At 41.5% G+C, this 12,837-nt stretch overlaps 1 protein-coding gene across 4 annotated transcripts in view; it reads right to left on the bottom strand.

The window, feature by feature from the left end:
• Positions 1–12,837, bottom strand: part of STX8 (syntaxin 8) — a 255,090-nt gene that overhangs the window by 233,259 nt on the left and 8,994 nt on the right. For all 4 annotated transcript variants that reach the window (XM_028124955.1, XM_028124957.2, XM_088027971.1 and 1 more), the window contains exon 3: positions 8,437–8,531. In XM_028124955.1, coding sequence (XP_027980756.1) covers positions 8,437–8,531 — 95 coding nt within the window. The remainder of the gene's footprint in view (positions 1–8,436; positions 8,532–12,837) is intronic.

Below are 12,837 nucleotides of genomic sequence, written 5' to 3'. Positions count from 1 at the left end.
GCTAACCGATCCTTCTGAAAGGACATATCTGACACAAGACATAAAAAGTAAGTACAGAAATGAGCCACTTCAGCACAGATCTTCTCTGGCTTTGAGTTTTTTATTAGATGGCTTTTGTTTTATTGGACCTGAAACTCTGGTAATCCAGAGTTACCCCGGCCACAATTACCTAGTGCTGGTAACAGGAAGACATTAGTGAGCCTGCTGCTTTAAATTTAGAGACGCTTTTCTATTTAAGAGAGGGAGAGCAAATGCTGCATGGAGGCCCAAAATATTTCCGAGAAATTGGCAAAATCAAGTACTAGCATCACCATTTCCTGCAGGAAGTGCGGGACCATAGCCCAGGGAAGCCACAACGGCTGTTGCTAATTTTGAATAGAAAGAGCTAGCTTGCTAGTAAAATAATTTTTTTAAAGATTTTATTTATTTATTTGACAGAGAGAGAGAGAGACAGCAAGAGAGAGAACACAAGCAGGGGGAGCGGGAAAGGAAGAAGCAGGCTTCCCACCGAGCACGGAGCCCAATGTGGGGCTCGATCCCAGGACCCTGGGACCATGACCTGAGCCAAAGGCAGACGCTTAATGACTGAGCCATCCAGGCGTCCCAAAATAATAATAATTTTTTAAAAATCCGTGAAAAAGTTTCCTGGTAACAGACAGTGGTAATATCATAAACCCACAAACCAACGTAGCTAAGCAGTGTCAGTGGCTTCAGATATTAAAATAAGTAAATAAATAAATGAATGAATTCTCTCAACATTCCAGAATGCCACGCTTCCCCGGGGAAAATCGCTACCATTGCTCTTCCATTTCCTTCTTGCCTGTATGTCACCCAGTACCCCATCTTGGAAACCATAAGGTAGCAACTGCAACTAAGAAACAGTGGGCTGGGCGCCTGGGTGGCTCAGTCGGTTGAGTGTCAGACTCTTGATTTCGGCACAGGTTATGATCTCAGGGTCGGGCTCCACGCTGAGTCGGGAGCCTGCTTGAGACTCTCCCCCTCCCTCTGCCCCTCCCCCTGTTCATGCTCTCTCTCTTTCTCTAAAATAAATTTAAAAATCGTTTTAAAAAGGAAAGAAACAAACAACAAACAGCGGGCTGAAGTACTTCCTCTGGGCCAAAAAAGAAAAGGCCAAATACCTGTCTTTTGATCAATGCAACATCAAGAAAAGTATCGATGTGTTTCCATTAGTGGTAAATTGTTAACAGAGCAGAAGGCTTGTCTTCTACCTAAGAGAAGTTCATGGGTGGGGAGGGAGGAAGAGGGAAAAGAAGCTTTCAGAAGCTATGGCTTGAATTATACACGGCAAAATGGGAATTTTAATTTGTGGAAACTATTAATTATATCACAATACTAACTCGCATTGTCCTGTGTTCTGTGCTTGGCCTACTCCAGCAACCTGTGGTTTTCAGTGTCCAGCCACCCAAGTAAACAAAAGCTGAACCACAATCCATTCTTAAAATCAAAGACAGAGGGGCGCCTGGGTGGCTCAGTCGTTAAGCGTCTGCCTTCGGCTCAGGTCATGATCCCAGGGTCCTGGGATCGGGCCCTGCATCGGGCTCCCTGCTGGGCGGGAGGCCTGCTTCTCCCTCTCCCACTCCCCCTGCTTATGTTCCCTCTCTCGCTGTGTCTCTCTCTGTCAAATAAACAAAACCTTAAAAAAAAAAAAAAATCAAAGACAGATTTCTCTGGCTCAGGGATTTAAAGAATAAAAAAAAAATGACAAAAGTATCATTAGAGAAGACATAGGGGAACTTTTTGATAATCTTGGAGTAGGAGTAATCTTTCGCATCAAGATTGAAAAGGTAGAGGCCATGAAGGAAAAGACAAATCTGACTACATGAAAATTGTAAATATCTGCAAAATAAATTGATAAGTGACAAATTAATAGTGACAAATGGAAAGAAAGGCAAAGGCATAATGGAGCACAGAAAAAAGAAACCCTAATAATGGCGGAAAAGCATTCAGTTTCATGTTAGTAAAAGAAATGCAAATGGAAACACAGTATCACCTTCACCTATCAGTTAGGAAATGTGACCAGGAAGTTCTGGAAAGGGCAGAGGAAGCATGCACCCCCTGATATTCCCGGTGGGAACATAAAACATGTGCAGCCAATCGCCAGACTGCTTCTAAATGACAAAAAATTTAGAAGGCACATTCTTTCAATAGGACCTTCTGCAGATACACTCACACATCTACACCAAGACTCTGGAACAGAGGCGTTCACTGCAGCATTATTTGTAATAGCCAAACAGCAGAAATGTCCTGCCGTCCACCAATAAGGAATTAGCACAACGCCACAGTGGAATGTTTTGCAGCCTAGAAGAAAAAAAGAGTAGCAACACTCTTTATGGGCTGATGATGCTGATTAATGTTGCCGAGCACTTACTAAGTACTTACATGGATTATTTGATATGGAATCATCTCTAAAACACAGTGTTAACACGAAACAAAAGAAAAAGCAGCAGCAAAGAGTTAAAGAGTGAATGGTGTGCTCCTACTACATTTAAAAAACACTCAGCTGGACACACATACATTTGTCTATCTACACAGAAAATTTCTGGAAGGATACACAGCAACTGCCTCTAAGGAGGAGGAACTGGGGATTCAGGGTGTGAGGGAGACTTTTCATGGAATACTGTTTTGTATTGTTTGCCAATCATAACGCTAACTAATAAAATCACAAGTTTCAGAACGATCTGTATAGTATGATCCCTTTATATAGTCAAAAGAAATTTCTATCTACATGGATACATACTTATGCATGCCTAGAAAAGTCTGGGATGACGGGTGCCCACCATCAACACCATGAACCCTGAAGAAGGAAGTGAAGAGAGTGGGGATGATGGAGAGAGGGGAGAGGCGCTGGTAAAAACCAACCAGAAGAAGCACACGGGTAGAAGGTGCTTTTATAATAAAAACAGGAAAAGACAGGTTTTTATTAAAATTTAGCAGACACCTGCTACAGTATGAATCTCATTAAGTCACATCAATTTCAAGAGCGGTAAAGCGTGGTGATTGTGTTTTGTAGGTTAGCAGCTAAAGAACAGAATCACAGATAGTTATGGCTACGGGAAACCTTAGCGTTCCCCTAAGCCAGCTAGGGTTCTCCTGGTTCCGACCAGGAGCCTAGCCCAGTGCAGCTGTCCCCTGGCTGGTTAATGACAACGCTGGGTGAGAGCGCAGCTCATTCTGATTTAGGTAGGGGCTTTTCCCACCACATCGTGCTGGCCTTGACCACCAAACCTTCCGGGGGCTTCTCCACCCTGGGGCTCCCAGGACTGCCCACTTAACTTCGCCACTGCTCAGCATCCCGCTAAAATCAGGAACAAGGCTAGTAATACTAATTCAGAATTTTCCCAGAGACTCCCTGCTCACCTGGGAAAACTGGAAGTTTAACCAATTAGGAATGCCCTCCTTCTTTGTTTTACTTGTATTTTAATCTACTGAGAGGACATGGTGTAAAGGGATGGGGGGAAGGGGGCCAAAGGAGAAATCATAGAGTAATAGCCCCTCCTGCACGGCGCACGTATTATATGGGGGTTGTTGTTAACAAGAGGTCCAAGAATCATGCAGGCAAGGATCCTATTACATGTATATGGACTGACGGCAGCTGGAAGGCATGAGGGCAGGGCAGGGAACGACAAGCAGAAAAGAGGGCACAGAGTCAGTGGCCGGTGCTGGGACCCCCTCTTCCACCAACTGGATGAATAACCAAAGAGGAAGGTTGGAGAACAGAGAAAACCATAGTACTCTGGCATTGGCTAGGCTGGTTTTACATATAATTAAAGCCAAGTGATGGGGATGTGAGGTTGTACCTGAGATCAGAAGCTGACTTCATATTACCAGTACTTACTGCCAATACACTTCAGCCCAGATTCCCGGCCAAAACTGCATAAGCACTTGGATTCTAAGAGGAAGTGTCAAAGCACTGATCACATTTTGCAAGTACTATTTCAATAGTGTCATTATCTGTGTGCTTTGACATAACCTCTTTACATGATGATAAACTCCATAACGACTACCTGTAAGTTCTCCATGGTAACTGGGATTTTTACAATAGTGACAAAACAATAAGCAGCAGGTACTCCTCAAGGAGGGCTCACTACACGCCAAGCACCCTCCCTGCACATCACTGAATCCTCACGACAATCCTATAAGGCAGGTGTACTTTTATTATCCCTATTTCAGATGAAAACAACAAAGCAAAAAACAAAAATTAAGGCACAAAGAGGTTAAGTAACTTGTCCAAGGTCACACAGTTAGTAAAGGGTGAGAACCACCTTGTATTCAACATCCCCCCAGGAGGAGGGGCTGGTCCCATGAGGTGCTTTCCATGGATTTCCTCCAGCTTTAACAACAACCTTGCAGCGTAAGCACGTTCAGTCCTACTCTAGATAATGACATGAAGGTCCAGAAGGGCTAAGTTGCTCGTTGGCCTTGAGGAAGTGGCAGGGCTAGTCCTCAGTCTCAGTTCCGTCTGGTTCCAAAGCCAGTGCTGTCCCCGCTCTACCAGTGGACTTCGCGCAGCAGAAATACTTCCAAACTGGGCCGTGACGGGAGACTTCACTGGTTGCCCATATACATCTTGCCAGGTATGGATATTCAAAACAACCACAACAGACAAAACCACCATCTACTTTTACTACCGAGGGAACAAAGCAAGGAGACCTTAACGTGGAAAACTGGAAAGAAGGTAACAAGACCACAAATCAGAAAATCCCCACTGATCTCAACACTGTCTTGTCCCTACTTTCCTCACCATTCCACGCACCAGTGAAAAGGGCCAAGTACGGACAAGCACCGTGCCTGAGAACCAACCAGGCCACAGGGGCTCTCCCTGAGATCTAGCCGGCCAGCCGCCCAACGCCGGCATTCATTCGGTTACAGTGATGGCTGCATCTGTCTATTCACCCACCTGTCTACCTTTCTCCCCTGCAAAAGACAAAGGGAGAAAAAGTCATTTATAGTTTTTAAAAAATCATTTCTGTAGGACTTCTCCCAAGACACCAAAATACCTTTTCATCCTGAACCCTTTCGTAAAGAGATTTTTTTTTTTAATTCTCCTTAAAGTAGTAAAAGTGCTGTCTTTGAGAACCCAACAAAAAGGCAAGCTTCACGTTAGTCCACTTCTAAGAATAATTTTACTACTACCTGACATTTTACGTGCAGCCCTCCCGCGGCACATGACTTTTCTCAACCAGAGGAGCAATGAACAATTCCTGTCTCCAAGAAACACGGTGAATAGAAATTAATGTTTTTCAGCAATCTTAAACTCTCTGGCGGCAGGACTTTGGCTTATGAATTGCAAACTAACCAATTCAAAAGCACGGAACTTTCATTTTAACTTCACATTAATTCTTGCCAGGAGAAAATACTTTTTCCAAGAAAGAGCAATAACATCTTATGCCTTCACTCCATGAGTTTAATTGTTTGGAAGGCATTTTCCGAGGACTTATCTTTTTGGCAATCCCTAGTGTTCTTTGGAAAACTGCACAAATGCATAAATTTACTAGGTGAAGTGCCATAAACTCTCAACTACCCAACACAGTAAGGAAATGTGGTATTCAAATATTCACGTTAAAAAAGTCACCCAACATTAATTATGCCTCCAAAAAAAAAAAAAAAAAGGATTAAGCAGTCACTCTGTTGGCGATTTACGGGCAAAAATTTTTCTAAGAATTACAACATCATAAAGTATACCTAATAAACCACAGTGAACAGTGTTTAATCTTTCCGATGATTAAGGAGGGTCTTGAGGATTTGCATTATAAACAGGATTTGTCTTGGCATGAGAGCAACGTGCCAATTATTAGGGAATTCTAGTTGAAGACAAGCCAGGTGACAGATGACTGCATTATTTCTACTAAAGTAGAATTCGGCTTTTAAACAACTGGCTTGGGGGCCAGACACCCCTGACTCTGTGTCCAAGCTCTTCCATTTCCCAGCTGTGGAGTCTGGGGCAAGTTACTTCAGCCCTCAGATTCCTCTCCTCAGAGTAAACCACTCCTCTGCTGGGATGCTGGATTCCTTTTCCAGCTCCGCCAGTGACTTGGGCTGCAAAGGTTGACCTGGCCTCAGTACCTTTTTTGTAAAGAAAATAAGGAACCACCAACAGAAGTACCTATCCCATAGGGCTTAAATCCGGAGGAGGACCGCCATCGAGTTATTTAAAATAGTTGGGAAGAGGAAGGTCAAGGGAAGGGAAGATGTGGGGAACAGAAAGAGAATTAAAAAGAGGCCTTCATAACAGAGAAGCTGCCGCCTTTCCATTCCACCAAAAGAAATGGTCTCCCTGAAAACAGAGGTCTTGAGCGCCCCCTTGGGGTGGACGGCTGGAATTCCGTCCTTAGTACAGGTCAGGCTTCCAGCAGAAAGAGACCCCATTGCTTTGAAAAAATACTTAAGATTTTAAAGAATGCTGTTACAGTCCAGCTGAGTTTCTGCTTTATCCTACAACATTCTAAATTATCCACAGTAATCTCCTTAAATATTTTCATAATGTGTTTAATAACTCTGTTCAATATTTTAAAATATTTTTATATATTTTTCATGCTTCGTTCAGCAAATTCTGAGATGACCACAAAACCAAAGTCTATGAGATTTCAAAAGATGGTCAGGCTGAAAGCATTCAGAACAAAGTCAAGTCAATTATTACCGCCACATGCTTCTCTATAACTAATAAAGAGCAGAAGTTACTAATAGAAAAAAGTAAGAGTTCTTAATTTGTTTCTTTTTTGCCCTCTAGTTTAGCACATAAATATTATAAGATGCATAATAATCAGTTACCTTAATGGAAGTTAGCAAATACATAGTTGCTAATATTATATCGTGAAAGGACTATTTAGTTACCTTCCTAACATATGTGTTTTAGGTAATAAGAAAACGAGCGTGCGTAGCTGGACCTCACGTGCAGATGGTAGCCGGGCCAATCAGAAACCATCTGAGGTCTACATATTACGACCTGTTGCTTTTGATAAAATAAAAACCCTTTTTATAATAGATGTGCAGGGGGTGCCTGGGTGGCTCAGTCGGTTAAGCATCTGCCTTCGGCTCAGGTCACGATCTCAGAGTTCTGGGATCCCGCCACATATATGTATATAAAAGATGTGCAGTAGGGCGCCTGGCTGGCTCAGTTGGTTGAGCGACTGCCTTCGGCTCAGGTCATGATCCTGGAGTCCCGGGATCAAGTCCCACATCGGGCTCTCTGTGCAACAGGGAGTCTACTTCTCCCTCTGACCCTCTTCCCTCTCGTGCTCTCTATCTCTCATCCTCTCTCTCTCAAATAAATAAAATCTTTAAAAAAAAAAGATGTGCGGTAATAAATGATAACAGATGGAGGGCAAAGTTACAAACTAAATATCAGAATATTCCAGTTGTGTTAAAAATAAGGCCCCCATTGTTTATTGAAATTAAACTTTTACTTGAAACGTTAGTGTGTTAGTAATTGAATATTTGGAAACCCCTGCAATTAATCTAAGCAAACCTCCCTGGTAGCGTAAGGGGTTACACTTGGGAGAAAATAATTGTTAAAACATTTTCTATTATTTGGTCAAAAAGCTATATTCCTACATTTTCCCACTTAAAATCAGGCAGTAATAACCACTTCTTGAGATACTCAAATCTGGCTTTTTGGTACGAAATGATAATGTGAAGAAATGAGAGAGGAGCGGTTTGAGGCCAGTTTTCAAACCAATATAAACTCAGGTTTAAAGGACTGGTTTAGGTAACAGGTCACATGTATTTTCCTAAATTGATCAGATTATGAACTTCTAAAAAAAAAAAAAGTTTCAGTACTTGACAGTGTTGGTGGGAGGCTGAAATGGTGGTACAACTTGCTTCAAGCAAGCGCTTCCTGCCCACCCCCTCCCCTGCCCAAGAACTCCCAAGCCAGGGGCAGCCTCTGTGCTTCTTGAAGAATATGAAGGCAAACGAGTCCCATCTCAATAATCTACATAAACAGGGATAAATCTCTGACAGTGTACGATTTCTACCGGTACTGGCCTCTCGGAAAAGAGAATGGATCACTCAAAAGTCTGGACGCTGCAGCATAATCACAGCTCGGGACTGTCATGGACGGTCCCCTGTGGGAGCAGTGGTTCACCATCTTCAGGACAGCCTAGACAGGGGGCAGCGCAGGGCTCAGAGCAGACACAGCACCAGCAGAAAGCACTCGCTTCCTACACGGTAAAGGTTACACCAAAATAAATACCCAAATAAGCTGATGCCTTCAGTACATCTTACTTCGCCAGCGTATTCACTGTAAACCATGTAACAGACACTTAAAATAGAAATCGAGATTATAGGCAATATTTTGGAAACCAGGTCTTCCTCAAGCTGTGGAAAAATCTGGGTGGCCCAGATTCCTTCCTTTCTTCAAATAAGACTGCTTTTCCTCCCACTCTAAAAAAGAGGTGGAAATGTTTACATGGATACATCTGATGTGTTGACACAGCTCTTAGCAATAAGTCCTTCAAAAGGGCGATCTTTTCCTTCAGATTCTGCAACAAAGTTCTGATTGTCACGGTAAGCTGGAAAGAAAAGAACACATCCTAAGTATGCTGGTCCAGAGGTGTAGGGTCTACTAAAAATAGCACATAAACATACTATGATTCCTTCAAGGGCAAGCTGGCAGAGACGCCTAACCTCCCAAGGATACCCTCAGGGCTAGGAGGTATCTAAATTTTGATCCAGTCACCCACCTGATGCTTGGATCCATTCTCTGCTGTGACCAGGAGGTAAGCTGGGCCATACCTGGATAGGTACTGACTAGAGACTGCCACTTGGCCCTCACAGTCTGAATTCTGTCCCCTGAGCATCTACCCTCTGATCCTATCTGCCCACCTTGGAGCCATGCAGGAAATTGGGTTCCCTAGTCTTCATTCCCCAGTGAAAACCTCACAGATCCTTCAACCATGCTTCAAAGGACAAGACATCAACTCCCACTGCCATCCCGACCAGTCTTCTCTAAATACATTGGTATACTTAAAACCCATTTAAAAGTTTTACAGCAGTGTGCCCTTCCTACACAACGTTAACCACACGTGACTGTTTTTCCAAGACTGTGTGAATTTTCTCAATCATTCTACAGACCCAGAGGAAACTTTGGTTTGTGACTCTGAGTGCTGCCCTGAAGGATGGAGGAGGGTGGGGAGAGAGGCTCTCAGGAATTGAGAAATATGAAACATAAAAGTGCCCATGTAAATTAAATCCAGTCAGCCATGGGTGAAATCAGAGATATGTTTTCAAAAGACAGACTATCACAGATTTCATTTGCTACCGTGTTCAGAGTAGCAATTACAAACCTGCAGGGGAATCCAGGGCTCCCTCCCTAGATTAGCAGGGTCACACTAAGGAAAAAAACAGCAGGACACCACAGGCTGGCCGAGGGTTACACACATCAAGCAACCCTCAAAGGTATCAGCAGCCAAGAAAAGTCTAACCTTAACTATTCTAATACCTCTGGGAACCATGGAAAAACCACCCACAATGTTTATGAGGAAATACCAAGGAAAGCAGATCTCCCCTCATTCAAGTAATAAAGAGCAAATCAAACGAACAAAAAAAAGCACAACACATGCGTGCACACACACATGCACATCCAACCTAAGAACATTCTACAAAATTAAAGCTCAAAAGCATTCAAGAGATGAAAGAGAATGTAGCCATTAAAAAAGTATGATTGAAATCTCAATCTGTGAACACAGAAAGAAAGCCATCATAATTTATTCGAAGAAAAAAAAAATCAAGTCATAAAATGAAATGTCATCCACACTGAGAAAAATCAATCCAGGAACCAAATACTTTAAAATGCCAAGGGAAGTTAACTCAAAGTAGTGGGATTTTTAAAATATTATATTAGAAAATGATTACTTTTATAATCAGGAAAAGTTTTCCACCATCATAATTTAACAGAAACTTTCCAAAGCACAGAAAAAAACAGAAGGCCTAATTTGTATTTTAAGCTGAACACGGCCGTGGTAACAAGCACTGACAGAGATACTGGGAAAAAAGAAACCACATGCCAATCTCCCATAAGGATTATAAAATACAAAAGTCTTTAAAAAATATTAGCAAAGCAAATTCAGAATTATGTTAAAATGACAATATGCCATCACCAAGTAGAATTTATCCTAGTAATTTAAGAACAGTTTGATGGTAGAAAATCTAATAATAAAGCTGACAGCATTAATGACTAATACAGCATAGGGGGAATTAATTAAAAACAAAACAAAAACAGAGAAAGAAAATGGAATGGAACATTGCTGCCTTAACTACAACATTATCCAACTGTGGTCTAGAAGCTCTAACCAATGCAATAAGACAAGTTAAAGAAATACACAAGGGCGGGGCCCCTGGGTGGCTCAGTCCTTAAGAGGCTCAGGTCATGATCCCAGGGTCCTGGGTTCGAGCCCTGCATTGGGCTCCCTGCTCAGCGGGAAGCCTGCTTCTCCCTCTCCCACTCCCCCTGCTTGTGTTCCCTCTCTCGCTGTGTCTCTCTGTCAAATAAATAAATTTTTAAAATCTTAAAAAAAAAATACACAAGGGCTGGAAAGAAGGAGAGGAAATTCATTATTTCCAAATGGATTAGTCTGTTTGGGAAAATTAAGTGCAGCCACTGACAGATTACTAGGAACAGGAAAAGAAATCAGTAATCAACTGCAAAATGAAAAAAAACCTAGGGCATTTCTAAATTTAAGTAATAGGTGGGGAGAATTTTTTTTAATTATTATTTTTAAACATCATTAACAATGCCAACAAAACCTAAAACATACCCAGCACAGTGCCTGCCTGGCACACAGCGACTGCGCAGGAAATCTTCGGTGGAGGAATGAGTAAAAGGAAACACTTAATATTGTAGAAATGTAAATGTCCCCCAATTTAATCTATAAATAAACTACACATCTATTCAAAGTCCCATTTGGAGGTCTTTTATTGGAAAAGAGGTGGTAATTGAGGCTCAGTACAAAAGAATTTTAATGAAGCTATGCAAAATTATTCTAAAACATGGATAAAGGGAAATATAGAAAGATAAGGAATAGGTGTGATAGAGGGGGACTTTGACAATCAGATCTGAAGTTTTTATAATAACCACAAGAGTATGATGCTGGCAGTTAGCAAAAGCTTAATCTTTAGTGCAACAGTACAGAAGGTCCAGGAATAGTGCAGCTGAGCAAAAATTGGGTGAATGAAATACAGAATATTTCAGATCGTGGGGGGTAAGGTAAGGAATAATTTAGCAAATGGAAAAAAAGTAAAATTAGATGCCAACAACATACCAAAATAAACTTCAAATATTTTAAACATACGTGTTTAAAAATAAAAACTGAAGGAAAGCTTGAAGAAGATTTAGGCGATCAGATAAAATATTTATACAATCTCTGGGTATGAAAGACCTTTCTCAGCATTATCTCCCCTCTTTCTAGAAGAAAAGACCACAAATAAAAATACTGAAAATTTCAAATAGAGTTTAAAAACAAGCACATGTCCAAAAAAGTGTCATTTATAAAATCAAAAGCCAAATTAAAAGAAAAAATACTGGTACCAAATATGCCAGATCAAGCATTACTATAGTCAACACACACAAAAAGAACACTGAGATTAAGAAATAACAGGTTAGGGGCGCCTGGGTGGCTCGGTCGTTAAGCGTCTGCCTTCAGCTCAGGTCATGATCCCGGGGTCCTGGGACCGAGCCCCGCATCGGGCTCCCTGCTCTACGGGAAGCCTGCTTCTCCCTCTTCCACCCCCTCTGCTTGTGTTCCATCTCTCGCTGTGTCTCTCTCTGTCAAATAAATAAATAAATCTTTAAAAAATAAAGAAAAGAAACAACAGGTTAGGTTAAGGACATATACTGTCAATTCACAAAGGAAGAAATATGAGTGTCCAATAAATATATGAAAACATGTTCAATGGCATAAGTAATTAAAAAAAAATCTACTGTATAATTTCACCTAACAGAATGAGAATGATTTTTAAAAGATAATCAGAATTGGTACAGAATTATATGTACAAGAGGCTTAAGATTTCATACGACCAGGGCGCCTGGGTGGCTCAGTCGTTAAGCGTCTGCCTTTGGCTCAGCTCATGATCCCAGGGTCCTGGGATCGAGCCCCACATCGGGCTCCCTGCTCGGCGGGAAGCCTGCTTCTCCTTCTCCCACTCCCCCTGCTTGTGTTACCTCTCATGCTGTTTCTCTGTCAAATAAATAAATAAAATCTTAAAAAATAAATAAATAAAAGTTAAAAAAAAAAAGATTTCATACGACCTAAATCCAGAAAGTCTACACTGAGAAATTACTCTCACGTGGGCAATAACTTAGCCACACTGAAAACTCATTTATAAATTAGAAATAATCTAACTTATCCAAGAAGATGATACCAGTTAAATGAATCAGGGATCTAAATGTAAAAAGTGAAACCATATGTTTATTAGAAGAAAACAGGAATAAATTCCTTACATCCCAGAAACTGCAAAAGTTATGAGTGAAAATGCAGAAGCAATTAAAGATCATTAGCCAACTCTGTTTAAAAAAACCAAAACTTGGGCGCCTGGGTAGCTCAGATGGTTGAGCGTCTGCCTTCAGCTCAGGTCATGATCCCAGGGTCCTGGGATCGAGTCCTGCATCGGGCTCCCTGCTCCTTGGGAGCCTGCTTCTCCCTCTGCCTCTCTCTCTCTCTCTCTCATGAATAAATAAATAAAATCTTAAAAAAAACTTTCACATGGCAGATGATACCATGGGCAAAGCCAAACAACAAATGATAAAGAAAATAAATTATAATCTGTCACCAAGAACTAAATTTCCGTATTATGTAAGGAACTCTTAAAGACTAAAAAGAC

This window comes from Eumetopias jubatus, unplaced genomic scaffold (genome assembly GCF_037043125.1).
Source record: "Eumetopias jubatus isolate StellerSeaLion01/CBP00866 unplaced genomic scaffold, mEumJub1_p1.0 scaffold_10, whole genome shotgun sequence".
Lineage (NCBI taxonomy): Eukaryota > Metazoa > Chordata > Mammalia > Carnivora > Otariidae > Eumetopias > Eumetopias jubatus.
The sequence above is the reverse complement of the archived record's forward strand: the minus strand, read 5'-3'. Positions and strand labels throughout refer to the sequence as shown.